Source organism: Aegilops tauschii, chromosome 5 (assembly GCF_002575655.3).
Source record: "Aegilops tauschii subsp. strangulata cultivar AL8/78 chromosome 5, Aet v6.0, whole genome shotgun sequence".
NCBI lineage: Eukaryota > Viridiplantae > Streptophyta > Magnoliopsida > Poales > Poaceae > Aegilops > Aegilops tauschii.
The window spans coordinates 232,859,465-232,886,170 of record NC_053039.3 but is presented as its reverse complement, the minus strand read 5'-3'; the positions used below and the strand labels follow the sequence as shown (position 1 = coordinate 232,886,170).

At 52.0% G+C, this 26,706-nt stretch overlaps 1 protein-coding gene and 1 pseudogene across 1 annotated transcript; both read left to right on the top strand.

Annotated features, from left to right (window-relative positions):
- Nucleotides 1–18,454: 18,454 nt before the first annotated feature.
- Nucleotides 18,455–19,553, top strand: LOC109780697 (uncharacterized; annotated as a pseudogene).
- A 3,255-nt stretch (nucleotides 19,554–22,808) lies between these two features.
- Nucleotides 22,809–23,982, top strand: LOC109780698 (phytosulfokines 2). The gene is made up of 2 exons (XM_020339278.3): nucleotides 22,809–23,060; nucleotides 23,170–23,982. The coding sequence occupies exons 1-2, from the start codon at nucleotides 22,946–22,948 to the stop codon at nucleotides 23,439–23,441; spliced, it is 387 nt and encodes a 128-aa protein (XP_020194867.1). The 5' UTR covers nucleotides 22,809–22,945; the 3' UTR covers nucleotides 23,442–23,982.
- Nucleotides 23,983–26,706: the final 2,724 nt, after the last annotated feature.

Below are 26,706 nucleotides of genomic sequence, written 5' to 3'. Positions count from 1 at the left end.
TATTACCTTCTGTGCGTCCGTTTATAAAATCTGAGAATTGGCTAGTCGTCGGCTTCTGCCCCCATGTAACTAGTACTGAGGTGTTCGGGATAAACCTGATCACTCTTTATCCCAGTTTTGGGTCCTTCGACGGAGGTGTTCAGCACAATGAACCAGGCAATCGGACTATAAAGCTTTATCACTCTCACTTAGCCATAGAAGTCTACAATTTTAAATTTTGGCGAATCCCCTAGTATTCGGAAGGCCGAACTTGGGGCGCTATGTACGCCTAAATCGGACAAGGCCGACTCCTCGCCCGAAGCGCAAAAAATCTTTAAGGATTTGGGACCTCTCGAACAGCGACCAGCTCTCGCCGCATCATGACAGTCAGTTTTCGGCTTTCTCTACTAAGGTGCTCGTCCGGAAGAACCGGGACACAATCGCAGTAGTTCTCCCAGTGCTACCTTAGCCGATATAGCGGAACGTAAGGTACCAAAACATGGGAGCCGGGCAAACCCAACTATTGACCCAAGACATGATTCGGAGCTGATGCATATAATGCTATAAGTTCGGGGTGCCGCACTGTCAAAAGTGTTCGGACTTTTCATGCCGTGTTATGGGGTACACTGAAGCCCCTCGCGCACTGGACGTATCAGAATGTATGGGTGCAATTTGTCGTAAATAAGCAGACAAGGGAAAATATGAAGGAATGGAATAATAAGCTAATATTGTACATTGTTATTTAAATGATACGTCAAACCATATGTATACAAGTAGTGCAATAAGTAAAAATAGGACTATTTGACATGTCCTATCCAAGGGCAAGCTGCGTGTGGGTATGTAAAACAGGTATATATATCGTTATCAGAGACCACCTGAGGATTCCCTTGTACGTCAAAGCTTCTTGCTTCCTTGGTGTTTCATTCCCGTGACGGTTCTGATAATCAGGCGATCGGAGAGGGCCTTCAGAGAATAAGGGCCTGAAAGGAAGAAAATGTTAAAGATATATGGGTCCTGAGGCGGTTGAGCCGTATTGTGGGCCATGCCATAGCCGTGCCTCCCCCTATGCCCATGGTATCTTGAGTGTGTAATTATGTACGCACGGCATATATTTTGCCGCTTGACTGGGACTAGGACAGAGGCCGAATTGCTAGGCGAGCTCTGAATGTGCCTGATGATCCTGTTGCGGGGTACTTCGGACTTGCTTGAAGGTGTCCGGGGGTTTTTTCGCCGAATTGGCGGTTTGCCTCAGAAGGATGCTTTGCACTTCTACTGCGAGGGCCGCAGTGTGCTCCTCCGTACGGAGCGAGCGTTCTGTGTTTCCATTAACTGTTATAACCCCGCGAGGTCCTGGCACTTTGAGCTTGAGGTACGCATAATGCGGTACCGCATTGAATCTGGCGAATGCGGTTCGTCCGAGCAGTGCGTGATAGACACTGCGGAAGGGGACGATCGAAGATTAACTCCTCGCTTCGAAAGTTATCCGGAGATCCGAAGACCACTTCCAGTGTGATTGAGCCCGTGCAGCAGGCCTCTACACCTGGTATGACACCTTTAAAGGTGGTTTTTGTGGGTTTGATCCTCGAGGGGTCTATACCCATTTTGCGCACTGTATCCTGATAGAGCAGGTTCAGGCTGCTGCCACCGTCCATGGGAACTCGAGTGAGGTGAAATCCGTCAATGATGGGGTCAAGTGCCAATGCGGCAGAACCGCCATGACGGATACTGGTGGGGTGGTCCCTGCGATCGAAAGTGATCGGGCAAGAAGACCATGGGTTGAACTTTGGGGCAACTGGCTCCATCGCATAGACGTCCCTTAGTGCACGCTTCCATTCCCGCTTGGGAATATGGGTTGCGTATATCATGTTCACGGTTTTCACTTCGGGAGGAAATTTCTTCTGTCCTCCTGTGTTCGGCGGCCGGGGCTCCTCCTCGTCGTCACTATGCAGCCCCTTTTCCTTGTTTTCGGCATTTAACTTGCCGGCCTATTTGAACACCCAGCACTCTCTGTTAGTGTGGTTTATCGGGGGTGCCGTGAATTTGACACGAGCGATCGAGTATGCGGTCCAAACTGGACGGGCCCGGATTACTTCTTTTGAACGGCTTTTTCCGCTGACCGGACTTAGAGCCACTGAATCCGGCGTTAACTGCCGTGTCTTCGGCGTTGTCGCCATTGTTGCGGCGCTTGTGTCTGTTGCGACGTGGCCTACCGTTGCTATCTTTGGCATCTGAATTGCCAGGATTTCTTGATGTGTTGTTGCTGTGAGCCACCCAGCTGCCTCGCCCGCACAAAAGCGGGTCATGAGTGTCATGAGGGCTACCATGGACTTCGGCTTCTCTTGGCCGAGGTGTCGGGCGAGCCACTCGTCGCGGATGTTATGCTTAAATGCCGCTAGGGCCTCGGCATTCGGACAGTCGACAATTTGGTTCTTTTTAGTTAGGAACCGAGTCCAGAATTTCCTGGCTGATTCTCCTGGCTGTTGGGTTATGTGACTCAAGTCATCGGCATCCGGTGGTTGCACATAAGTGCCTTGGAAGTTGTCAAGAAATGCGTCTTCCAAATTCTCCCAACTGCCAATGGAGTTTGCCGGCAGGCTATTCAGCCAATGCCGAGCCGGCCCTTTGAGTTTTAGTGGGAGGTACTTGATGGCATGTAGATCATCACCGCGGGCCATGTGGATGTGGAGGAGGAAATCTTCAATCCATACCGTGGGGTCTGTTGTACCATCATATGATTCAATGTTCACGGGTTTAAAACCTTATGGGAATTCGTGATCCCTTACTTCGTTAGTGAAGCATAGGGGGTGTGCGGCGCCTCTGTGCCGGGCTATGTCACGACGCAGTTCATACGAGTCTTATCTGTTGTATTCGGCCTGGCCGGATTTGCTTTTAGTATATCCGGCGTGACGGTCATCGTCACGCGTTGGGGCGCGCCCCCGTGATCCGTAGATCGATCTTATATGTCCTGCTTTGTTTTCCAATACGTCTCGCAGGTCCTGCGTGTTGCCCCAGGCCTTGGTGTTTTTGTTTGACTGGCGATGGGGTGCGGGCTGGAATTCGGGCTGATATGCCGCTTTGTCCCGACCACGAGGTGGCCGGTCAGCCGCATCATACGCTGGAAGTGTAGGCTCTAATGCTTCCTCCTCGAGTTGGGGTAGCAACCTGCGCTTTGGGTAACCTTTGGTTGGGCGCCCGAGTTCATATTCCTCGGCCGCCAGGACCTCAGTCCATCTATCCGCTAGCAGATCTTGGTCAGCTTGAAGCTGTTGTTGCCTTTTCTTCAGGATTTTTTCTGTGGCCATAAGCCGGCACTTGAAGCGCTCCTGCTCGACGGGATCCTCAGGCACGATAAATTCTTCGTCGCCGAGGCTCTCCTCGTCTTCGGAGAGGGGCATGTAATTGTCATCCTCTGATTCTCCGTCTGCTGCCTGTTCCTTAGGGCTAGCTTGCCCATCCTCCCGCTCGAACCTGGCTGGAGGGGATTGTCTTTGTCTTCGGCACTATCCTCAGCGTTATTGTCTCTTGTGCCGGTATCGCTGCTTTTGCTATGGCGGGGCCTAGAGTGGCTTTGCTTCTCGAGGGGATTATCCTCCGTTGCCTTATTGCCATCGCTTTCTTTGGGGGTGTCCACCATGTATATATCATATGATGAGGTGGCAGTCCAGCGCCCTGTGGGCGGTGGTTCCTGTTCTTCTCCTGCATCGTCGTCCATACCGTCGATGTCTTCGGAGCCGAAATCAAGCATGTCGGTTAAGTCATCGACAGTGGCTATTAAGTGGGTGGTGGGTGGGGAGCGAATTTCTTCGTCGTCCGCTTCCCACTCAAGCCGGACATAGTTCGGCCAAGGGCCTCCTGATAAGGAGAGAGACCTTAATGAATTTAGCACGTCGCCCAAGGGCAAGTGCTTAAAGATATCCGCGGAGGTAAACTCCATGATCGGTGCCCAATCAGATTTGATAGGCACGGACACAGGCGGTTCGGAGCCCATGGCCGGGGACGAATCCGAGGGTCTGGCAACACAGGTCTCATAGGAGGTGAAGTCAGTATTCGGCTCTATCGCTGCTGAGTGTGCGGCATCCGTGGCGGGGTCCATCCACCCGTCCTCGGACGGCGTGATCTGCTCCGGATCGAGGGCCGGAGTTGCCACAGGTGTGATCTCCCGAACATCGTCCGACGGCCGAGCTAAGTCATGCTCGTCGTGACTGTGCGGCGCACCTGACATGGGCTCGAATCTGTCAAAGATCAAGTCTCCGTGGATGTCGGCAGTGTAGTTTAAGTTTCCAAACCTGACCTGGCGGCGAGGGGCGTAGCTCTCGATCTGCTCCAGATGGCCAAGCGAGTTGGCCCGCAGTACGAAGCCGCCGAATACGAAGATCTGTCCGGGGAGAAAAACCTCACCCTGGATCGCATCGTTGCCGATGATCGAAGGAGCCATCAAGCCTTTATCATGATAGCACAGTGGAACTCTCAATGAAAGCACCAATGTCGGTGTCAAAACCGGCGGATCTCCGGTAGGGGGTCCCGAACTGTGCGTCTAAGGCGGATGGTAACAGGAGGCGGGGGACACAATGTTTACCCAGGTTCGAGCCCTCTCAATGGAGGTAATACCCTACTTCCTGCTTGATTGATCTTGATGATATGAGTATTACAAGAGTTGATCTACCACGAGATCGTAGAGGCTAAACCCTAGGAGCTAGCGTATGATTATGATTGTTGTTGTCCTACGGACTAAACCCTCTGGTTTATATAGACACCGGAGGGGGCTAGGGTTACATAGAGTCGGCTACAAGGGAGGAGATCTACACATCTGAATTGCCAAGCTTGCCTTCCACGCAAAGGAAAGTCCCACCCGAACACGGGACGAAGTCTTCAATCTTGTATCTTCATAGTCTAACAGTCCGGCCAAAGTATATAGTCCGGCTGTCCGAGGACCCCCTAATCCAGGACTCCCTCATCCGTTTCAACCCCCATGTAGATGCTACAGGGGTGTTCGACATAACGCGTGACCACAGTTTATCCAACGTCTTGGTCCATAAAGTAGGTGTCCGCAAGGTGAACCAGGCAATCGGACTATGCGGCTTTATTACTTTCGCTTAGCCATAGGAGTTTGGCTGTGGGGCTAAGTACTAGCCCCTTGTGCATGTGCGGCTATCCGGACTACGGTGCCTTTTCCACGTGGCTGGATGAAGATCAGCCCCTCGTATAACACGGGGTGAATCGCTAACGATTTGTAGTATAATACTAAGTCACCGAATCGCCGACCAGCTCTCGCCTATCATGACAGTCAGTTTTCGGCTTTCTCTACTGAGGTACTTGACTGGACGAAGCAGAAATACAATCGCAGTAGTTCTCCCTTTACTACCTTAGCCGAATGAGCGAAACGTAAGGTGGTAAGCACAGGAGCCGGGCAACCCAACTATAGACCAAAGACATGATTCGGAGCCGATGCATATAATACAATATTCGGGACGCCGAAGAATTCCCTATAGGCGTTCAGACTTGAAATGTGCAGGGCCGAATACAGGCCCCGGTTTTAAGGCCGGACAAAGGCACATGTGGCAATCTGAAGTAGGGAGGGAATACAGATGATAATCTAAAATAAAGTGATTGTCAAACAAAAGTGGTGATCGACTGCTTCCTTTATACCCTGATTAATATGTCGAGCCGTGTTGTTATAGATAACGCCATGAATATCGAGGCCATTTTACATGACAAAAGTTTATACAAGGGAAAGGTTTACAAAGGGCCTAAAAGTAGTGGTTTGAAGATCCCAATGCTGCCCTACCGCACGTCTGCGCCATTTCTCCTTGGTAGGAAATCCTTTGAGAGGAGGAGTACGATGGTCGTCCGCTAGAATCAAGGACCTGGAAAGGAGCCCCTGTACGACCGTAGATTAGGTGGGTTTCTTAATGAATCTACAGTGGAAAAAATATTTGAGGTCCGAATAGGGTCAAGCCGTACTATGGACCTTTTTCGCAGTGTGCCTCCGGCGCTGCCCAAGGTATTTTAAGTGCGTAGTTATGTACGCGCGGTACATATGCTGCAACCTTGTGGGGCGATCGGCGGAGGCTAAACTGCTATTCAAGCTCCGGTTCCACCAAGCTACCGCATTGTAACGCGATCGGGCACGTTTAGCACTGTCATGGGTCTTGATGACTGATGAGTTGTTCGCCCTGTACTTCGGCTGCTAGGGCCGCGGTATGCTCCTTAGTATAGAGGGAGCGCTCCATATTCCCATTTACTGTAATGACGCCACACGGTCCAGGCATTTTTTAGCTTTAGATATGCATAGTGCGGGACTGCATTAAAGCGGGCGAAAGTAGTTCCTCCAAGCAGTGTGTGATAACCACTGCGAAAAGGGAGGATGTCGAAGATCAATTCTTCACTTCGGAAGTTGTTTGAGAGCCGAATATGACTTCTAGTGTTAAGGAGCCGTGCAGCGGGCCTCCACGTCGGGTATCACTCCTTTAAAGGTACTGTTGCTGGGCTTGATTCTTGAGGGATCAATACCCATCTTACGGATAGTATCCTTGTAGATCAAGTTGAGTGCCGCCGTCCATAAGGACTCTAGTGAGATGGTAGCCGTCAATGATAGGAACGAGTACCAGGGCCGCCAAACCTCCGTGACAGATACTGGTTGGGTAGTCCCTGCGATCGAAGGTGATCGGACAAGCCGACCAGGATTTGGGGGCGACAGGCTCTACGGCGTAGACGTCCCCTAATGCGCGTTTGCGCTCCCTCTTGGGGGTGTGGGTGACATAGATCATGTTCACCATTTTCACCTCAGAGGGAAACTGTTTCTGTCCCCCAGTGCGCGGTGGGCGAGGCTCATCATCGTCCTCGCTTTCAGGTCCTTTCCCCTTATGTTCGGCATATAATTTACTGGCCTGTTTGAAAACCCAACAGTTTCTGTTGGTGTGGTTGGCAGGCTTGTCACGGGTGCCATGAATCTGGCATGGTCAATCCAGTATTTTGTCCAAGTTGGATGGACCATCCCTATTACCTTTGAACGACTTCTTCCGCTGACCGGGTTTTGAGCCACTGAATCCGGCGTTTACTGTCGTATCCTCTATTTCTTCGTTGTTGTTCCGACGCTTGTTTTTGCTGCCTCGTGGCCTTCCATTGCCATCCCGGGCCTCAGAAGTGCCGGGGTCGCTGGTACTGTTGCTTCTACGAGCCAAGCCGCTATCTTCGCCCGCACAGAAGCGGGTCATGAGTGCAGTAAGAGCTGCCATAGTCTTCGGCTTTTCCTGACCGAGGTGTCGGGCGAGCCATTCGTCACGGACATTGTGCTTAAATGCCGCTAAGGCTTCGGCGTTCGGACAGTCCACGATTTGGTTCTTTTTAATTAAGAACTGATTCCATAGTTTGTGAGCTGACTCTCCGAGTTGCTGGATTATGTGACTCAGGTCATCAGCATCCGGTGGCCGGACATAAGTGGCCCGAAAGTTGTCCCGAAAAGCATCCTCTAAGTCTTCCCAGCTTCTAGTGGAGTTCTCTCGGAGGCTGTTCAACCAGTGTCGTGCTGGTCCTTTCAGCTTTAGAGGGAGGTATTTAATGGCGTGGAGATCATCTTCGCGAGTCATGTGAATGTGGAGAAGGAAATCTTTAATCCATATGGGATCCGTCGTTCCATCATATTGCTCGATGTTCACGGCTTTGAACCCCTCTGGAAATTGGTGCTGCATTACCTCATCGGTAAAGCGCATGGGATGTGCGGCACCTCTGTACCTGGCGACATTGCGACGGAGTTCAGATGACATCAGTGTTCGGTGCTAACCCCGGACTTGGTTAGGTTTGTCGTGCCAGCTCTGATGGCCGTCATCTCGTGTGGGGGCACGTCCTCTTGATCCATAGATTGATCTGGTCTGGCCGACTCTATTTGTTAGGTCCTGACGTAGGTCGTATGTGTAGCCCGGAGCAGCTGCTTCCTTGCCTCTATGACGAGGGGGCGCGGGCTGGTGTTCGGCATAATTAGTCGTTTTGTCCCGTCCACGTGGTGGTCGGTCCGGTTGATCTGCATGATTGTATTTTGACGGTATTGGCTCAAAGGCCTCATCGTCGAATTGTGGCAGTAGCCTGTGTTTGGGATAACTTTTTGTTTGGCGCTCAAAGCCATATCCTTCTTTGGGGGCTAGGACCTTGGTCCATCTGTCGCTGAGCGTATCATGTTCGGCTTGAATCTGATGCTATTTCTTTTTCAGGCTCCATGCGGTGGCAATGAGCTGTCGCTTGAAGCGTTCTTGTTTGAGGGGTTCCTCTGGGATGATGAAATCTTCGTTACCGAGGCTAACATCCTCTTCGGAGACAAGTAAGTAGTTACTATCTTTCGAATCGTCGTGATCGGCGAGTTCTTCGGGGCTGTATTGACCATCTTCCCTTTCATCCTGCTTGAACACAGGCTCAACGGGTTGGTCTTCAGCGTTGTCCAGAGTGTCATTATCTCTGGTGCCGGTATTGCTTTCCCTTTCCCGACGCGATCGTGAGCGGCATCGCTGACGCCGGCGTTTGGTTGGTTCATCGACGGGCTTATCCTCATCTGGATATTGAGTGCCATCGCGGTCCTTCTTCTCAGGTGTATCCACCATGTATACGTCGTAAGTAGAAGTGGCCATCCAAAGCCCAGTGGTGGGCGGGTTTTGACCTGGTTCGGTTTCGACATCGTCGTCCATGCCATCGATGTCTTCGGAAGCGTAGTCTAGCATGTCGGTTAAATCCTCGACAGTGGCTATTAAGTGGGTGGTGGGTGGGACGTAAAATTCCCTACTCTCAGCCCCTAGTTCAAGCTAGGTGTAGTTCGGAGGTGACACTTCCGTGATATCGAGAGATTGCATTAAGTCCAGCGTTTCGTTTAAGAGCGAAAGCTGGACATGCGTCTGAGGATCTGCGGAGTTAGGCTCGATGATAACCACTTGACCGAGCCCGATGGATGCAGAATTCGAGAGTTCAGAGTTGGTGTCCAGAGGCGAGTCCGACTTCCCGATGACGAGGAGAGTCCCGTTTGACTCCGGGTCCGCCGATGGCGTGGTCGCATCTGGGTCTCCGACTAGAAGCTCATGATGGGAGAGAGTCCGGCGGGGTTCAACCTCCCGTCTTCGGACGAAGGGGTCCGCCCCGGATCTAAGGCCGAGGCAGACATGAGCATCGACCCCTAGACGGGATCTGGTAGTAGATCCGAAGGGCCTCCTTAGTGTGGGTGGGGAGCGGTGGCTGAGGCCGTGAACCCCTCGAAGATCAGGTCTCCTTGGATATCGGCGATGTAGTTCAAACTTCCAAACCTGATCTGGTGACCAGGGGCGTAGCTGTCGACCTGCTCAAGGTGACCGGTCGAGTTGGCACATAGAACAAAGCCGCCAAACACAAAGAGTTGGCCAGGGAGAAAGGTCTCCCCGGAAACAACGTTGTCGTCGATGACGAGGCGAGCCATCGATTCTTTTGTCGACAATACAACGGAAGTCTCAATGAAAGCACCAATGTTGGTGTCAAAACCGGCAGATCTCGGGTAGGGGGTCCCAAGTTGTGTGTTCGAGGATCGATGGTAACAGGGGACAATGGGGACACGATGTTTTACCCAGGTTCGGGCCCTCTTAAAGGAGTTAAAACCCTACGTCATGCTTGATAATATTCGATGTGTATAAGGATTACAAGAGTTGATCTACCTTGAGATCGCAATGGCTAAACCCTAGCTGTCTAGCCTATGATTATTCTCATCGTCTCTTCGGACTAAACCCTTCGGTTTATATACACACCGGAGGGGCTTAGGGTTGTACAGAGTCGGCTTGCAGAGGAAGGAAACATTATACCCGGACACCAAACTTGTCGTTCTACGCACATAGGAGTCCTACCCGGACACGAGGGATAGCCTTCTGCTTTATCTTCACGGCCCATCAGTCCGGCCCATATCGAATAGACCGGACTCCTGAGGACCCCCTAATCCAAGACTCCCTTAGTGCTTACCGTGGGAATGAGAGGATGAGGGTGGCCGAGGCCCGCCCCACTGCCGACGTGGCAGTGGCGGAGGCAGCAGCACGCGCTGTCGCGGAGGAGGAAGCCGTCTGCACCCGCATCATCAAGAAGCGGCAGCGGAGGAACACACGCGCCCTCGCCCGAGAGTAGAATCGGATGGGCTGTGCCATGGCCGGACTCCCCCCCAAAGAGGAGAATGAGGACAACGACGGGTCGGACAGCTCTGGCGAGGAGCAGATCCGGCTTGATCCATATTGCATCTTTGACTGCTACTTTCGCGAGAAGGACGATGTGGGGACCCCGACTCATAAGTCGTGATCACCGAATGCACGTGTACAGTGATCCCACAGATTAATGCTCACTGAACACACAGAAGTTGAATAACAAGAGTCTTACATCCATACATACCGTATTACACAAGTAGGACCATTATGGTCAAGTCTTGAGAATAACTTCGCAGCGGAAATCTTCATCGATAATTTGGACCCAAGCCATCTGCCTTAACCATACAGGCATTCTAACTGGGAAGCGTCCTAGCTTGCATGTTCGTCACGAAGTATTCTTCATCAAATCCTGTTCTTTCATGCCTGGCCAATAAAATAACCAGTGGCAAGCCAATGAGTACTTTGAATGTACTCGCAAGCAACCCAAGGGTGATAACAGAATAATTATGCAAGGCACTACTGCTAAATTGGCATTTTTGCGGAAAGCTAGTTTTTCTCATCCAAGTATGATCAACATTTATCAAAGATATGAATGCGTCTGCAACAAGTATCAGGAGGTTACAGACATCAACATCGAGAGAGAGTTGTGAACAACTCCTGCTCAAGCTCATCGTGACTTCCTCACGAATCACGTCAACAGATTTACCAAACTGTGTTGTTTTCCAGAAACATATGGACGTAGTCTAAGCAGCACCACCCAACTGTCCTTGACCGTGGACACGGCTATTCGAATAGTTTTACACTCTACAGAGGTTTCACACTTTACCCACAAGATCCGGGGAACTTCCGTGTCATCCACGACCCGCGGTACCTCAAGTACCCGGGGTAAGCACCCGATCACTATCTTTCCCTAGACGACACTAACATAGAGTCCACTCGATTGGTAGTAACCCCCGTGCCCAACATTTCACATCTTAAAATTGTGGAGCCTCGCTCCCATACTCATCACATACCACAAACACGGGGTACCAACAGTGTGTCCGGTGCCCTGTGAAGACAGTCATGGCCGCCCTACCTGGCACGACCCCGTCCCGAGAGAGAGCACCAACTCTCCCCCGTCACTAGTAATGCGGGCTCCAAGCTAGTATCGGCCTAGGTAATCAATAATGCCCTTTCCCATATAAGGGTAGAGTGGTTGCGCATGTAAGGTTGGGACAGTCGAAAAATCTTAAATCTAATCCGTCTCTGTAAACAACACTTTTATCAAGCCTCGGTATACTACTTCTCCACCAAGTAGTGACCTAGTTCATCATCATCTCCCAGGGGCATCAGTGGCTCCCACTGGGCTGTTTGCAAGTATGTCAAACCACACTTGTTTCTTTCCATGCATAACCCTGACCCACTTGCGTAGCATCTACTTTAGCATCCTATCTACTCCCACCGGCATAACCCTCATAAGGAGGTAGGGTCATGCACAATGCAAGTATCAACGAGGAAGTAACAGAGGCAACCCATCAAGGTGGTTACCACCTCATCGTGATTCCGTTGCAACAACAATATGGTGCTATATGACATGCATAAAAAGGGTTTCATAGACATGGTCAAAGGGCTGCTTGCCTGGTTCATCAGAGTCTTCAAGTCTTCAAATATCTCTGGTCCAACTCCAAGCATTTCGTCTACTTCGTCAACTATCGTCGAAAGCAACCATAATAAGCAACACAACAAGGCAGAAAATAAAAGTGCTCTAAAAATATTAATTTGACTTTTCTAGGATATCTCTAGTTATATGAAAAATAACCAGAGTGGTTTCATTGGGATTGGATCAATGGGTATTTCTGAACATTTCAATATGGTGGAATCAAGGGGTTTATAGATTTGCAAGAAGTGTACAGAAATATATTTTTGAAAAATGAGCAAAGGCACCCATTTAACAAATCATGACTTTAGAAACATCTAGGAGTTGGTTTCACTGGATTTGGAGTTCAAATGAATATCCTATGATTTTGCAAAGTTGGCTATACATGAAGAAATAGACCATTATTTGAGGTGATACAGAAAGTATTAGTAAAAATGTTCAAAAACTAAGTTTTGAACTTATAGACATCTAGGATTTTGAATCATGCAATTTCGATCAAAAATGGGCTCGCTGTGATTTTCTAAAGTTCATTATAGAAATGGAAAAACAAGATTTGATAAATGTTTGTAAGAAAAAGTCTCTGGAAGAATGTGCATGTTGCACCAACAGGTAGATCATGATTTATGGAGTCACTAGAAATTTCAATCATCAAATTTGGAGTTAGTTTGAATTATTTGTAGATTTTACAAATTGTACAGAAAAGAAAAAGGGAAAAGGTTTTTACCCAAACGGGTTGGATCTGGGCGGCAACAGCGTGCCCTGGGCGCGACATAGCGAGGCAGCGCACTGGGCCGGCCCAGCGGCTCGGCCACGCGGGCGACAGGGCGACGTCGAAGGCGACAGGCCGAGTGCGCCTTCGCTGCGGGGACGCGGGAGAGGGCGAACCCGCCTCCACTTGCCAGCGTGGCCCGGTGGCTGGGCCACTGACGAGCGGGGCCCGCCTGCAGGTTCGTCCTCCACCTCCCGCGCGGGCGCGAAGGGAGACAGAGGAGGCGTTCGACGCCGGCCGCCGGCGCTACAGGGCGTCTCCGGCGATGCTCCGCCCACCGGCGTGCTCAGGGAGCTGCGACGCATCCGTCTAGGTGCTTCACGCACGCCGAGGATGGCCGTAGTGGCGACGGCTTAGATGGTGGCGGAGGAGGCTGTCGGCCATCTTTGGCCGTGAGCGCCTGGCCTTCCCGGGGGCGAACGGAGGCGATGGAGGGCCTCGCGGTGGAGGTATGAGGGCGTTGGAGTGGCTAGGGGGTGAATGAGAGCTTGGGTTAGCTCGAATTTAGGCGGAGCCCGACGGCGATGCTCCGGCCATTGTGGTGGATGGAGGGCACGGGGAGAGGGATGGCCGGGTCTGGGTGACGTACGGGAGGGAGAGAGGGTGAAAGGGCTCAAGAGAGAGGTCTCGGGCGGCCTTATATAGCGAGGCCATGGCTCACCGTGGACGTGGCCTACGGGCACCCGCGGAAATGGCCGCAGTGGCCACAGGAGGAGGCTCGGGGCTGTCCGCGGCGCTCGTGGGCGTGGCCCAAGTCGAGGGAGAAGGAGAGAGAGCGGGAGAGTGGCAGAGCGCCGCGCGTGTGGGCTTGCCCATTGGGGCTCTCGGGCGTCTCTGGCGCACATGCTGCTGGAGGTGAGAGAGAGGGAGAGAGGAGGGGGCCAGCACGGTGGCGTGATGCGGACGTCGAGGCACCTCGACTGGCGCGAGGGTGAGGCTCGAGGTGGTGGGGGAGCGTGGCGTCAATGGTCGAGAACATGCTGACGTGCTCCAGAGCGCGTCTTTGGCCGGCATGGCATGCCTTTTGCGGAATGGGCGCGGCCACTTGTGTCTGGAAGCTGCAGGGGGGAGTAAACAATGTGGCAATGACATAGGATGCCCTCGGGAGCCAATAGAGTAGAGGAGAGGTGGAGAGAGAGTGAAAATTGATACTGTCCAGAGAAGAAAAGTGGATCCCTGCCCCCGTTCATCATTGCCTCTCGGGCAGGGAAGCACACCAGAGGTAGAGGGGGACTAGGGGGGTTGTGGTAAAGAGGAGAACTTATGGAGATTAGTGGAAGTGGTCAAATTGGTGTTTTTAGAAAAATGGCAGAAGGTGTTTGTTGTTGATTTGGGCAAGAAGATGAACTCCTCTTGTCATAAGTCTTGACAGGGCCAAATGGCATCAGAAAACAAGTGGTTCCACCAAGATTGAGTCCATTTGGGCAAAGTTGCCAATGCAACTTTTGTAAACTCTAGAAATCAACAGAAATGGACTTCCCAAGATTTAGTCATGCAAATCTGTTCTCCTTGATGCACCACTTGGTGTAGTGTCATCGTTAGAGGTTCTGAACATGTCCACAAAAGTTGAGATCAAAAGGAGAAAGTTGCCAATGTAAAGTTGTTCAAATTTGGTTCTGGACAGAGAGGGTTTTGGGGCACTTTGGTCAAGATAACATTCTCTCCAACTTGTGACATTTGGTCTAGATGCATTATTACACCATTTGAGCATGTGCACCAAGTTTGAGAGCATTTGGACATGTTTGACAGTGCAAAGTTGTTCAAACTTGAAAAAGGACAGAAGTGGTTCTGAGAGGATTTCATGGGGTTATACTATTCTCCATGACATGAGAATTGTCAAGATCATCAAACATGTCATATGTGACATGCTAGAATTTTCTTGGAATGTTTGGGGAATATTTCCTTTGTAAATATTTCAAAAGCTTGAAATATCCAGAAAGGGTTAATGAGGGATTTGACCAATATTTTGAACATGACCAGGTGTTGAAACTCATATATATGGACAATATATGTCCACTGAGTTTCCCTAGGTTTTTCCCAAATATTTTTAAAGCATTAAAATAATTTTAACCTATTAAAGACCATTTCTGGACTTAAGAAAAAGCCTTTAAATAAAATAGAAAAATAAATTTTAAAATTATATTTTTGTGGTTCTGGGTGTCCTATATCTAATAGGAGTCAAATATATTTTTGGAAAGATTTACTGCCCTTAATTAAGTACTTGCAGTGCAAATCTCAATTCAGGGGTTTTTGGAAAACTAATTTTTGAAAATACTTTTTGGCCAAATTATTTTTGTAAGAAAATCCTATAAGGTACTATACACATGGCATGATCATTGGTTCAAGAGTTTGGAGCAAGGAGAAGGAGTATAAGAGTTGTAGGATTTATTTGATTTTTAGAGCAATAGCAAACAGCAGTCAAACATTCAATCAAAGCAAAGACAAAAACACTCAAAAGTTTTTGTCAAACCACATTTTAGCATGATTTATTGACTTAAGTGTTGTGGCATGAAAATCAGGGTGTGACAGACGACAAGGACGCCGGGAAGGGCATGGACAACCATGGGATGCTTTTCTTCATAAGTAGTGTGTAGGTAGAAGATGCCAAATATTGATAGGCCGATGGCAATGTCCTGATTTACTAGCCGGACTATGTGTGTTTCATCATTTACGTAAACATTGCATATGCCTTTGTATGGATTTGAGATGTGCTACTGAGGTGTCCGGCTGTGGGAAAAAACTTAAGGTGTGTCCGTCGAGTGCCCGCGGACGGGCATGTGTGGGCGTTTAGGGTCTAAATTAGAAAGTTCGGGTTGTAGATGCTCCAAGTCCCGTAACTGAATTTCTTTTTTCGCGAATACGCGAGCTGCGTATCTTTTCATTGATAGAAGGAGAATAAAAGCATGAGGTTACAATGCTTACAAGGCCATGTACGCACAAGGCATGGTGTACAAGCGTAGGAGCAAACTAGAACAATGGGGTTTGCTCAACCCCAAACACCTAAACTAGCAACTACACGCCGGGGATGATGTTGTGTAGCCCTTTGGCGCCGGCCTTGGCCCATAGATGTGCCTCATCCTTGATGGTGTTGGTGATGAGGGTGAGCGATGGAGTAGCTCCATCGAAGATGCATGCATTGTGGTGTTTCCAGAGCCACCACGCCGTGAGAATGTGAGGGAGGATAGACCTTTGCGCATGGGGGTGGCGCTTGGTCAAGGCAGGAGCTCCACCAGCCTTGGAAGGGGGTGTCCGCGTCGGGTAGGTTGATGGCCACTCGAGCCCAACTAAGGATCTCATGCCAAACCTGACGGGAGAACGAGCAAGCTGCAAAGAGGTGGTGTATGGTCTCCGTTTCTTGATCGCATAGCGCACATGCGTTCTCATGCGGCAAGCCGTGGCGGGCGAGCCGCTCCTCAGTCCAACAACGGTCTTGCATGGCCAGCCAGAGGAAGAACTTGATGCGGAGGGGCGCCCAAGGCCGCCAAGTGAGACGCCAATGGGGGTCTTCGCACACACCAATGAATAGTGCCTTGTAACAAGAGCTCGCCGACTATGTGGTGGGTGCACTCCATCGCCATGTGAGCACGTATGGCGTGATGGAGAGGGTTGTGTGGCGCACTTGGCACCAAAGGTCGACGTATTGCACCATGGCCGCCGGACCAAGTGCTCCCCGAATGTCCTGAACCCAAGAGCGTAGGTGAAGACCGTCGCGCACGTTGCGTTCCTTGCGCTGGCGGCGCGGGACGAGTGCGTAGACGAGAGAGGCAACCTCGGCTACGGATCTACCACCAATCCAATGGTCGGTCCAGAATCTACAACTGTCACCCGTGCCAAGCTGCCAGGTCGTGGAGGCTCCGAAGATGGCACTCACATATGTGTCGTGAGGTATGTGAAGGTGACTCCAAGGTCGTGAGGGGTCCGTGGGCTGGAGCCAGAGCCACCGGATATGTAGAGAGATGCCCGCACGGTAGATATCCCGGATGCCAAGCCCGCCGAGAGAGATGGGGCGGCAAACACGTTGCCCGTTGACGCGACATTGGCCACCATTGGCCTCTTTGTGGCCTGCCCAGAGGAACCCGCGGATGATCCGGTTCACCTTCTTGATTGCCGTTTCGTTGAAGGCGATGGCAATAAGGAAATGCGTGGGGATGGCACAGAGGACGTGGCGCACAAGGGAAAGGTGATCCTCCCTAGAGAGCATTGAAGCCCGCCATGTGGATAGCTTGCGCCCGAGCTTGTCAATGATCGGCTGCAAGCACGTCGAGTTGGCCTTGCGGACGGCGAGGGGCAGTCCAGGATAAGTGATGGGGAAGTGGGCAATAGGGCACTGCATCTCGGGGGCGATCGTGGCGATGTGGTCGTCGGTGCACTTGATCGGGGTGGCCGAACATTTGATGAAGTTGGTGTGGAGCCCGGATGCCCTGCCGAAGATGCGGAGGAGCGTACGCAATGCAGTAATGTCGTGGTTGTCCGAGTGGCAGAAGATAACGACGTCGTCTGCGTATAGCGATATGCTCGATGCCGCATGCTGAGTAGTCAAGCGATGGAGGAGGTAGAAAATGGAAGCAGAGTGTACTGATCACGACGTAACTAGGCAAAATTCAGTTTTGGAAGGTTAGAAAACTTCCCAAGTTTTTCTACTATTTCGTGCTGCTCCTTATTTGAAAATGCTGAAAAATCCAGTGCATCCTTCTCTCGCTCGAACTCTGCATCCATAAAAAGTCAGCTGCGTAGTCGCTTTTAGACGTTTGAATGGCGGATGGCGCTGGTGGTCTGGCGGGAGGCTCGGTGGTCCGTCGGCAGTCCGGCGGGCCGTGGCGGGTTGGCGGGGAAGTGTGGGCAGCGGCGATGGTAGCGGTGGTCCGACGGGCATTGGTGACAACGCGCTGACGTGATACGTAGGAGGATTGTACTTTTTTTAACACGGTACAGACGTAAGCGCTCATATACACGCGTATACACTCACCTCTATGAACGCACATGCACACCCTATCTTTATGAGCACCTCCGAAAGACTGAGCCAGTATATCATCTTAAAATTTACGAAGTCATCATAGGCACCTCGTCGTCGACGGAACGTCTCCTCCCACTAAATGCGCATCGTCAGAAATCATAAAATAAATCCAGTAATAAATGCGAGCAATAGGAGTTAAACCCTGATAGGATGGGGATACCACAATCTCTTTAATCATCCAACCACATTTTGGTTCGCAGGAGGATTGTACTTGGAGAGAGCCAACTCTGTCTCCATATAGAGTCGGCTTGTTTTTTTATCACCAAAACTTTTATGAAGAAATGATGGTGTTGACGCTGCTTCTTTTTTGCCCAACTCTCGTAACAACAACATAAAAAAGTTGAGGAAAAGGGAGATGTTCTTGCTTCGCCGGGACATTTGTTTTCATTTTCTGCTTTGCAAAAAAGCAACGCTTTAGTTTAGCTCTGGGTTTACTTTGTCCACTGCTCCAGTGTTTTCCGGGTGCACAGAAAAGCGGGAGCGCCGAGCACTGACAGTCCAAGTAGTCCTACTACTGTTCACACCGACCCATACCATGCCATGCAACGATATTCGCATATAGTACTACTGTTACGGCCCAGCCTACAACCCCTACCGCACCAGCCCACACCAGCGGTCAGGCCCAAGAGAAGAACGGGCGAGCCCGCAAGCCCAGCAAGCGGTACGGAGGCCCAGAATGGACGGCCTAGCTACTTAGGCCAGCAGGGGAACCGAGCAGAGGCAGGCAGGAACGAGACACTGGCGGCGGCGGCTTCCTCTCCCGATCCCCTTTCCTTCCTTGTATCCCATGAACCCTAGATCGAAAACCTCCAATTCCTCTGTACTCCGCTTGTAATTGAGTCGAATTGCCTAGTGGGAGCGTAACATTTGATACCAGCAGCCTTTCCACCCACCACCTCAACCTCGGCCGGTCGATTTCCTTCGATCATCCAAACCCGTCGCGGCAAGACCATAGCCATGGAGGAGACCAACAAGGCCCTGGCCGATCTGACGGCGGCGATCAGCGGCATATCGTCCCAGATCGGCGAGATCCACCCTATCGTCCTCGAGCTCCAAGGGTGGCGACCAGCCGTCGAGCGCTCGGTCGAGGACCTGCGTTCGGAGGTGGGCGAACTGCGACAGCTGCTCAAGGAGGTGCGGCCGAAAACCGCGCCGGTGCTTGATCCGATTCGTCTCACGGATCTGCCTCCACTCCTTCCGTCGTCAACCGCACCGCCGCTCAAGCCTTCCCCGATCGCGGACGCGCGTGTTCCTCAACCCAGCGAGCGCCTCTTGCCTCGCAGTGGCGACGTCCACGGGCCCGTTGGCCACAGCAGGACTCAAGATCACCGGGGGTTGTCGCCGGGGGAACGGACCCCGCGGGCACCTCCGGTCACGGGTATGGCCGATTTCCACCCCTTTGCTGCAGAGAGTTCGTTTATGGGAGAGCGTCAGTTCGGATTCAGTCGATTTCCACCTCCCCCACGTTTTGAATTTCCTCTGTTCGATGGCGATGGCCCACGAGCATGGCGTCTGAAGTGTGAGGCGTATTTCAGAGTCTGTACACTTAGTCCTGACACTTGGGTGAGTTGTGCCGCGATGTATTTCATTGAGGGGGCACTGTCTTGGTTGCAGTCCACCAAGGCGCACCTGATCTATACAGATTGGGGTGCATTTGCAGAGGCAGTGTGTGCCAGTTTGGGAGAGAGGAATTCCAGTCTCTGCTGCGACAATTCAATCGTCTGCAGCAGAGTGGTTCCGTGACTGAATATGCAGAGAAGTTCACCCAGCTCATGCACAATTTAGTGGCCCATCATGAATCGTGGGAGCCATCTTATTTCATTACGCATTTTATTGATGGGTTACAGAAAGATATACGTGCTGCTGTAGTTTTACATTGACCCAAGACTCTCGATACTGCCGTAGATCTTGCTGTTTACAGGAAGAAGTGCTGGAAGCTATGCGCAAAGAAGATAGGAGGGAGGATCGTCGGCACTCGGCACCGGCTACGTTCCGAGGCGTGCCACGCACAGCCCTTCCTCTGCCACTGCCACCAGCAGCTGCGCCGACCAAGCCAGCGCTACCAATGAAGGGGCGCAGCGCGGATCATCGCGCACTGGAAGCGGCGCACCCTCAACCAACAGAAGACAAGATTGCAGCCCTCCGTGCGTATCGACGCGCCCGCGGGCTCTGTTTCACCTGTGGCGAGCGCTGGGGGCGCGATCATCGCTGTGGGCCAACCGTCCAACTACACGTGGTTGAGGAGCTTCTCGCCATGATGCACAGCGAATCGGTGGACATCAGTGAACCAAGCGCGCGTGACGACGCAGTCAGCGATCGGAGCGCGGACTGCTGCGTCATCTCCAAGGAGGCACTCGACGGAGGGGAATCCCCCACCACCATGTGTCTCCACGGCTGGGTGCAAGGGCGCGAGGTGTTGATGCTCGTCGACTCTGGCTCGTCCCACAGTTTCATCTGTGAGTCGCTCGCCACACAACTGCAAGGCGTGGTCAAGGCCAAGCATCCTCTGACGGTGCGCGTGGCCAACGGAGGCGTCATGCGATGCGACCAGGAGCTGCCGGCGTGCCCATGGCAAACCCACGGGGTCACCTTCGACACCAACCTTAAGGTGCTTCCATTGGGTTGCTACGACGTCATCCTCGGCATCGACTGGCTTGCACAGCATAGCCCAATGAAGGTGCATTGGCTCGAGAAGACGATGGACTTTGACTACAAGGGCGACACGGTCCATCTCCAAGGTGCTCGAGCACAGCCAGTGCCATCAGCTATCAAGCGACGAGCTCACTGAGTTGTTGCAGCGTCGGGTGTCGCGCGCATGGTTCAATTGTACGCTGCAGAGCAAGGGGAGCCAATCATCACCGAAGTGCCAGTGCCTGCTGAAGTTGAGGCCCTGATCAGCGAGTTTGGACACCTGTTTGAGGAACCTAAAGGACTACCACCACAGCGCTCTTTCGATCACACAATTCCTCTCCTGCCCGGGGCGAAACCTGTCAACGTGCGCCCATATCGATACAGCCCGGCCCAGAAGGATGAGATTGAGAAACAGGTTGCAGACATGCTTGCCCAGGTATCATCAAGCAGCATGGACGGGTATGGTTAGGTAACAATGTGCCTGTTCAGAAACAAGTGTTGTCAGCCTTGCATGCGAGTGCGATTGGAGGGCACTCTGGTTTCAACGTCACATACAAGCGGGTGCGGCGGCTGTTCACTTGGCCAGGGATGAAACAACACGTCAGACTGTTCGTCGAAGATTGCCAGATTTGCAAGCAAGCCAAGCCGGAACGAGTCAGGTACCCGGGACTCCTAGAACCCTTACCCGTACCTACACAAGCCTGGGAGGTCATCACTATGGATTTTGTTGAAGGTTTGCCGCAATCAGCCAGATACAACAGCATATTAGTGGTGGTGGACAAGTTCTCGCGACTAGCCCATTTCATTCCATTGTCGCACCCGTTCACTGCATTCCAAGTGGCTCAGGCTTTTGTCAACAACATCTACAAGCTTCACGGATTGCCAGCAGCGATTGTCTCCGACCGTGACCTTATCTTCACAAGCATCCTGTGGAAGGAGCTGTTTCGCCTGACGCACACTGAACTACGCATGAGCACAGCTCGCCACCCGCAGACGGATGGGCAGTCAGAACGAGTAAACCAGTGTCTGGAGACGTACTTGAGGTGTTTTGTCCATGCATGCCCAACCAAGTGGTCCCAATGGCTGCCTCTAGCTGAGTTCTGGTACAATACCTCACCACACTCTGCCTTGGGGACGTCCCCTTTCGAGGCTCTGTACGGGCACGCGCCAAGGTTCTTTGGCATCGATGACCCACTGTCCTGCGCTGCACCGGATCTAGAGGATTGGCTGCAAGACCGAGCGCAGATGGAGGCCTTGCTTCGTCAGCACCTGCTTCGAGCGCGGCAACAGATGAAAGACTCTGCAGACAAGAAAAGATCAGTGCGCGTGTTCGCGGTGGATGATTGGGTGTTTCTGAAGATCCAACCCTACATTCAACGGTCGCTGGCCACGAGAGCTAACCAAAAACTTTCCTTCAAATATTTTGGTCCGTTTCAGGTGGTGCAACGGGTCGGCCAAGTCGCCTACAAGCTTCAACTTCCCGCCTCCTGCAGCATTCATCCAGTTTTCCATGTATCTCAACTGCAGCGAGCACTTCCTCCGTCAGAGCAGGCGCTAGAGGAGCTACCAGCTGAAGCAGCACCCAGTCCCGAGCCCGTGGAAGTTCTGGGCACTCGTCTCCACCGTCGTGGCAAGAACCAAGTCCCGCAAGTTCTCATCCGCTGGACTGATCAACCAGCGTCCGTGGCGACCTGGGAGGACCGTGACGAGTTGCAACACCATTACCCAGAAGCTCCAGCTTGGGGACAAGCTGGTTCTGAAGAAGGGGAGACTGTTACGGCCCAGCCTACAACCCCTACCGCACCAGCCCACACCAGCGGTCAGGCCCAAGAGAAGAACGGACGAGCCCGCAAGCCCAGCAAGCGGTACGGAGGCCCAGAATGGACGACCTAGCTACTTAGGCCAGCAGGGGAACCGAGCAGAGGCAGGCAGGAACGAGACACTGGCGGCGGCGGCTTTCTCTCCCGATCCCCTTTCCTTCCTTGTATCCCATGAACTCTAGATCGAAAACCTCCAATTCCTCTGTACTCCGCTTGTAATTGAGTCGAATTGCCTAATGGGAGCGTAACGTGGCAAATAAGTGTTGAAAATGCCGAAAATGTTGGTAACCAACAGAAAACCACCATATCTAGTCGCCAGTGGGTGCTAGTGTGCATCTCGTCACGTAGATGGATCCAGAAATCACGGAAGGTCCAATTAAGTTTTCCATTTCAGAGTAAGCAACCAAAGGGAGGGAAAGAAGCTCACTTCCGCACTTCCTCATTGAACAAACGTGTAGGCATACATTTGTTTGTTTGGCACCGAAACAACAAAGAGGGTATGGGTATTGGCAGTTACCCTAGCTAGCTAGCGCTAGCTACAACTGGGATGGCATGCTAGGTGTTTGTTTTGCCATCCAAAGCTAGCGCCCGCCACCCATGGTTCATTAACCGGTCTTAATCAACTCGTGTGTTATACGCGTGTGCGCGTGCCTGTCCGTTCCATCTTGAAAAAAAACCTAAAATATTGGCCGTGTCAATGCCAACCTGTGCGTGTGTGTGTGTGTTCTAGTATCTCTTGTGCTCGTCACTGTTGTGTTTGCTTGCAAGTTGCGAGCTCCATCACACCACTTGCCGCATTATAAATACCTCCCCTCGCCACCACGAACACCAGCAGCCACAGCCATTCGCCATCAGCTCCCGAAGCCACTACTAGTAGCACACTAGCTTAGCTGCCCTTCTCTTCTCTTCCTCAGACAGCCCAGCCCAGCCCAGTGTGCGTAGCTTAAGCAGGAAGTCGAGATCAAAATGACGAGACGCTGCTCGCCGCCGCTGGCTGCTCTTGCCCTGCTTCTCCTCCTCTGCTTCTCCTACGGCGTGGCGGCCGCTCGCCCCCTCCCCGCCAACACTGCTCCTCACCAAGGTAGCACAACCACCACCGATACCTTTTCTCGTGTTATTACATGCTTGCATACTCCTCGGTCTGCTCTGATTGCTTAGATCGTTAACTTTACGTGGATGTGTATTTGCAGGCATCGGTGTGGCCGGAGCAAAGGCGGCAGATGCTGCAGCAACGGACGGCCTAGTGGCGCTCAAGGAGGAAGGTGGCAAGGCCCGCAATGGCGGCGAGGCGGTGTCACCGCCTGAGGCGACGGCGGAAGGCGTGACGGCAGGGGAGATGGAGGTGGAGGTGGAGGAGGAGGCGTGCGAGGAGGGGAAGGAGGGGGAGGAGTGCATGCAGAGGAGGCTGCTCCACGACGCGCACCTGGACTACATCTACACGCAGCACAAGGGCAGGCCATGAGCGTGGCATGGGCTAGCTCTTCCGTCGAGGACGAGTAGACGATGCTGGGCATTAAGTTGACAGAAGGAATCATCTGACCACGATCATGGTGATTTTAATCATATCTTATCGATCTACCTGCTGCTGTTTTGGCTACACCCACCGTGCCGTGGCCCGTCCATCTATGCGTATGTGGGTGGGTCTGCCACATCGTCGTTTGTACATCGATCCATCGATCGTTCGCTAATAGTCTAATACTAGTATACTACTGTAGTGCTGTACTCCGTCTTCTTCTTCAAGTATGTTTGTTTTCTTTGTTGCTGGCTTGCCACATACAGTAGCTCCTAGTACTGTTGGGACTTCATGTGGTGGTAAGCTGACGGTGATCTAGCTCTAGCTTGCTAGCAGCAGCATGCAACGCAAGTCTGGTTTAGTTCCTCACTAGTTTAGGATTGGTTAGTAGACTACTTTATTAGCCTTGATGATTGATTGGCATGGCATGGCATGATGTGAAGCTGTGAACGAGTGAACAAGCGCGTATCCGTACTTCTGTTGTTTAAAAGAGTAGTAGTAGTACTTGTGTCTGAGATGCATACGCACTTTGATTTGTTTTCTGCTGCATGTCTGCCTGTCCGTATGTCTGTCGTCTTGCTCTGTCTGCCCTTCCTGTGAGACCGTGACGACCCCTGTCTCAAGCCTCCCACTGAATCCATGCCGTCCTAGCCTTCAGATTACAAGTCCAAGAGAGCAACCAATTGTTTTTGTTTTCTCACCGAGTCCAAGAGGGCCTCTGAAACAGCAAGCTCATGGCATCGATCCATCGTATCCGCTCTGCAAGATTCCAAATGATGGCCATGGCTCATGGAGGTGGCCACACCTTTGTACGAGCAAAAGTCAACACCGCGCAGCTACAGTTGGCTTTGATAAATCTGGGCTGATCAGGAAAAGGGCGACACGCAAAGATGCTACCCACATGCATGCGACGGCAATGATTCATTCACACATAGTACTAGTACACTAGAGGTTTGCTGGCTGGCTGGCTGGCTGGCTGATTAGTAGGTCTCTTTCCCGTCGCAAAGATGCTGTGGGAGCTGCGAAAGGCTTTGGGACGTGGCTCCATGGTCAAAAGTGATGGAGATGAAACATGGGATGCTGGGAGTACGTACCAGTCACGGCCATGCTGGTGGTTGCCTAGCCTAAGCTATGTGCTCCAGGTAAAGACAGCTGGTGCTCTGGTGATCTGATGTTTCATCTGATCCTGTCTACTCGCTGGTCGCTGCGGATAATGAACAGATTAGATGTAGTAGTACTTGAGTTCAGTCGACGAGGGTGAACACTCGCCTCAGCTCTTTTTTTTCCTCAACGTGGTGCTTCATTTTAAAACAGTTTTGCTAGGACTCATCTAGATGAGATATAGTTTGGTCTCATTCATCTTTTATAGCCATTGGATGTGATGCTATAAAATGCGTGTGTGCTGACGTGGGTTGTACCTGTTTTTGTTTTCAAGGTGAATGAGACCAAATTATATCTCATCTAAATGAGTTCTAGGCACTCCCATTTTAAAAACACATACGCATATTCTTATTGTGCAACTTTCATGCAAATTTGTGATTTTTTTAAAGCGATGATGACCCGCAACCATTGCGTCCTCCCGAGAATTCTCACCAAGCTCCTAGCACTCTCAAACACCGCATACCAAGCAACACCTTCAAAAAGGAATGCGATGATGATGACGCTGCTGCCCGGACTGGTCCTAGGGTTGCGGAGGGGTGTGGGGAAGGGGTACAACCGACGCCCTTTAGGAAGGAACGACGGCGCCCACAGGCGTCACCATGTCGGTGCCGGCCAAACCGGCAGGGATTTCTCCTGACCGCCAAACAACCACGGCTCCGGACGATCCATCGCGCTCCACCAAACTCGCTGCCCACCAACACGCGCCACCATGGTTTTGCAATCACCATCGTTGTCTCACCGTGGCAAACATTGCGAGACTTGCGGAACCGAGAAGAAACAGCCGGAAACGAGGAGCGGCAGAACAACAGCTCGCAGGAGGGAACAACTTCCACCGCTGTTGGCGGTAACCGACCGGACGCAGCACCAGGAGCAAACCAGGCCCCCTAGGCCCGGTTGAGCCCAAATCGGGCTCGTGAAGCCCCCATCGTCGCGTTGCAGTAGGAGCGCAGCCGTCCCCACCACCCCCAGTATGATTCGCTCCTCCGTCCGTCCGAGACGGCGCAGCCAAGCCTGGGCCTGGCCCGCCCTGACCCAGATGGGGCCCAAAAGGGCCCAGACCTGGGCCAAATGGGCTCCACCGCCAGCCAGCGCGCCCCGCAGCTAAGCGGCCGCGCCATCGCCACCTTACCACCCGGAGTTGCGCCACCTGGGACGGTGCACCGCCGCCAAAACCATCATCAACCTAGGAACACCGTCGCCAGCCACCACCTTCCGAGCAGGGGCGCCGCGCGCGGGGAAAGTCATGGCCGCCACCACCGACACCACGCGAGTAAGGCCCGATGGCGCACGCTGGCGGCGGCGAGAGGAGGCTAGGGGAAGGGAGGAGACGCTCGAGGGAGTGAGGGAAGCCCCCGGTCGCCTCACTTGGAAAGACGACGCGGGGTGGCGGGGCGAGGGCGCCAACTTATTTCAAGATTTCCGGCATAGACTTACACACATATCATAGTACCGTAGGCACATGACACACTCAAGGTTTGAGTCTTATAATCTTAAAAATAGACGAAATTGCTACATGCATCTTAGGGAGGCGATTTGTCGCACGTGGTGGCAGGAGCACGCGATTTGTGGGCCGCCGATCTATACCACAATTAGAAAATATGTTTGTGTATATCATCTACTTCCCCTCGTATAAGCGCTGGCAAATATATGAAATTAGTCTGTAAATGCGAAAGCAATATACCTAGTCGTGGGGGTGTGTGGGGGGGGGGGGCAGTTTATTTTTTCCAATAAAGGATGCTTTATTACTTAAAAAGTTTAAGCATTACACCCGACCTCTGCATAATTGAGATGCACACAGCCATAACCAAAACCAAGTCTAAGTTTTAAAAAACTGAAAAAGGCGAAATACATGTAATCATGTGGAGACTGTATAACGCCTAAAACGTAGGAGGGTCAATCTGAAGATCATGCTGCCATCCTTGTTGGGTAAAAGTAACCCTCTCCGTGGCCCCCAGGCGTGTACATGCCTTCATAAACAGCTCTCGATTCTCCAGACGTTGTAGAGACAACCATAAAAGGAGCGTGCTGGTACATCTGTAGATAACCTGCATAA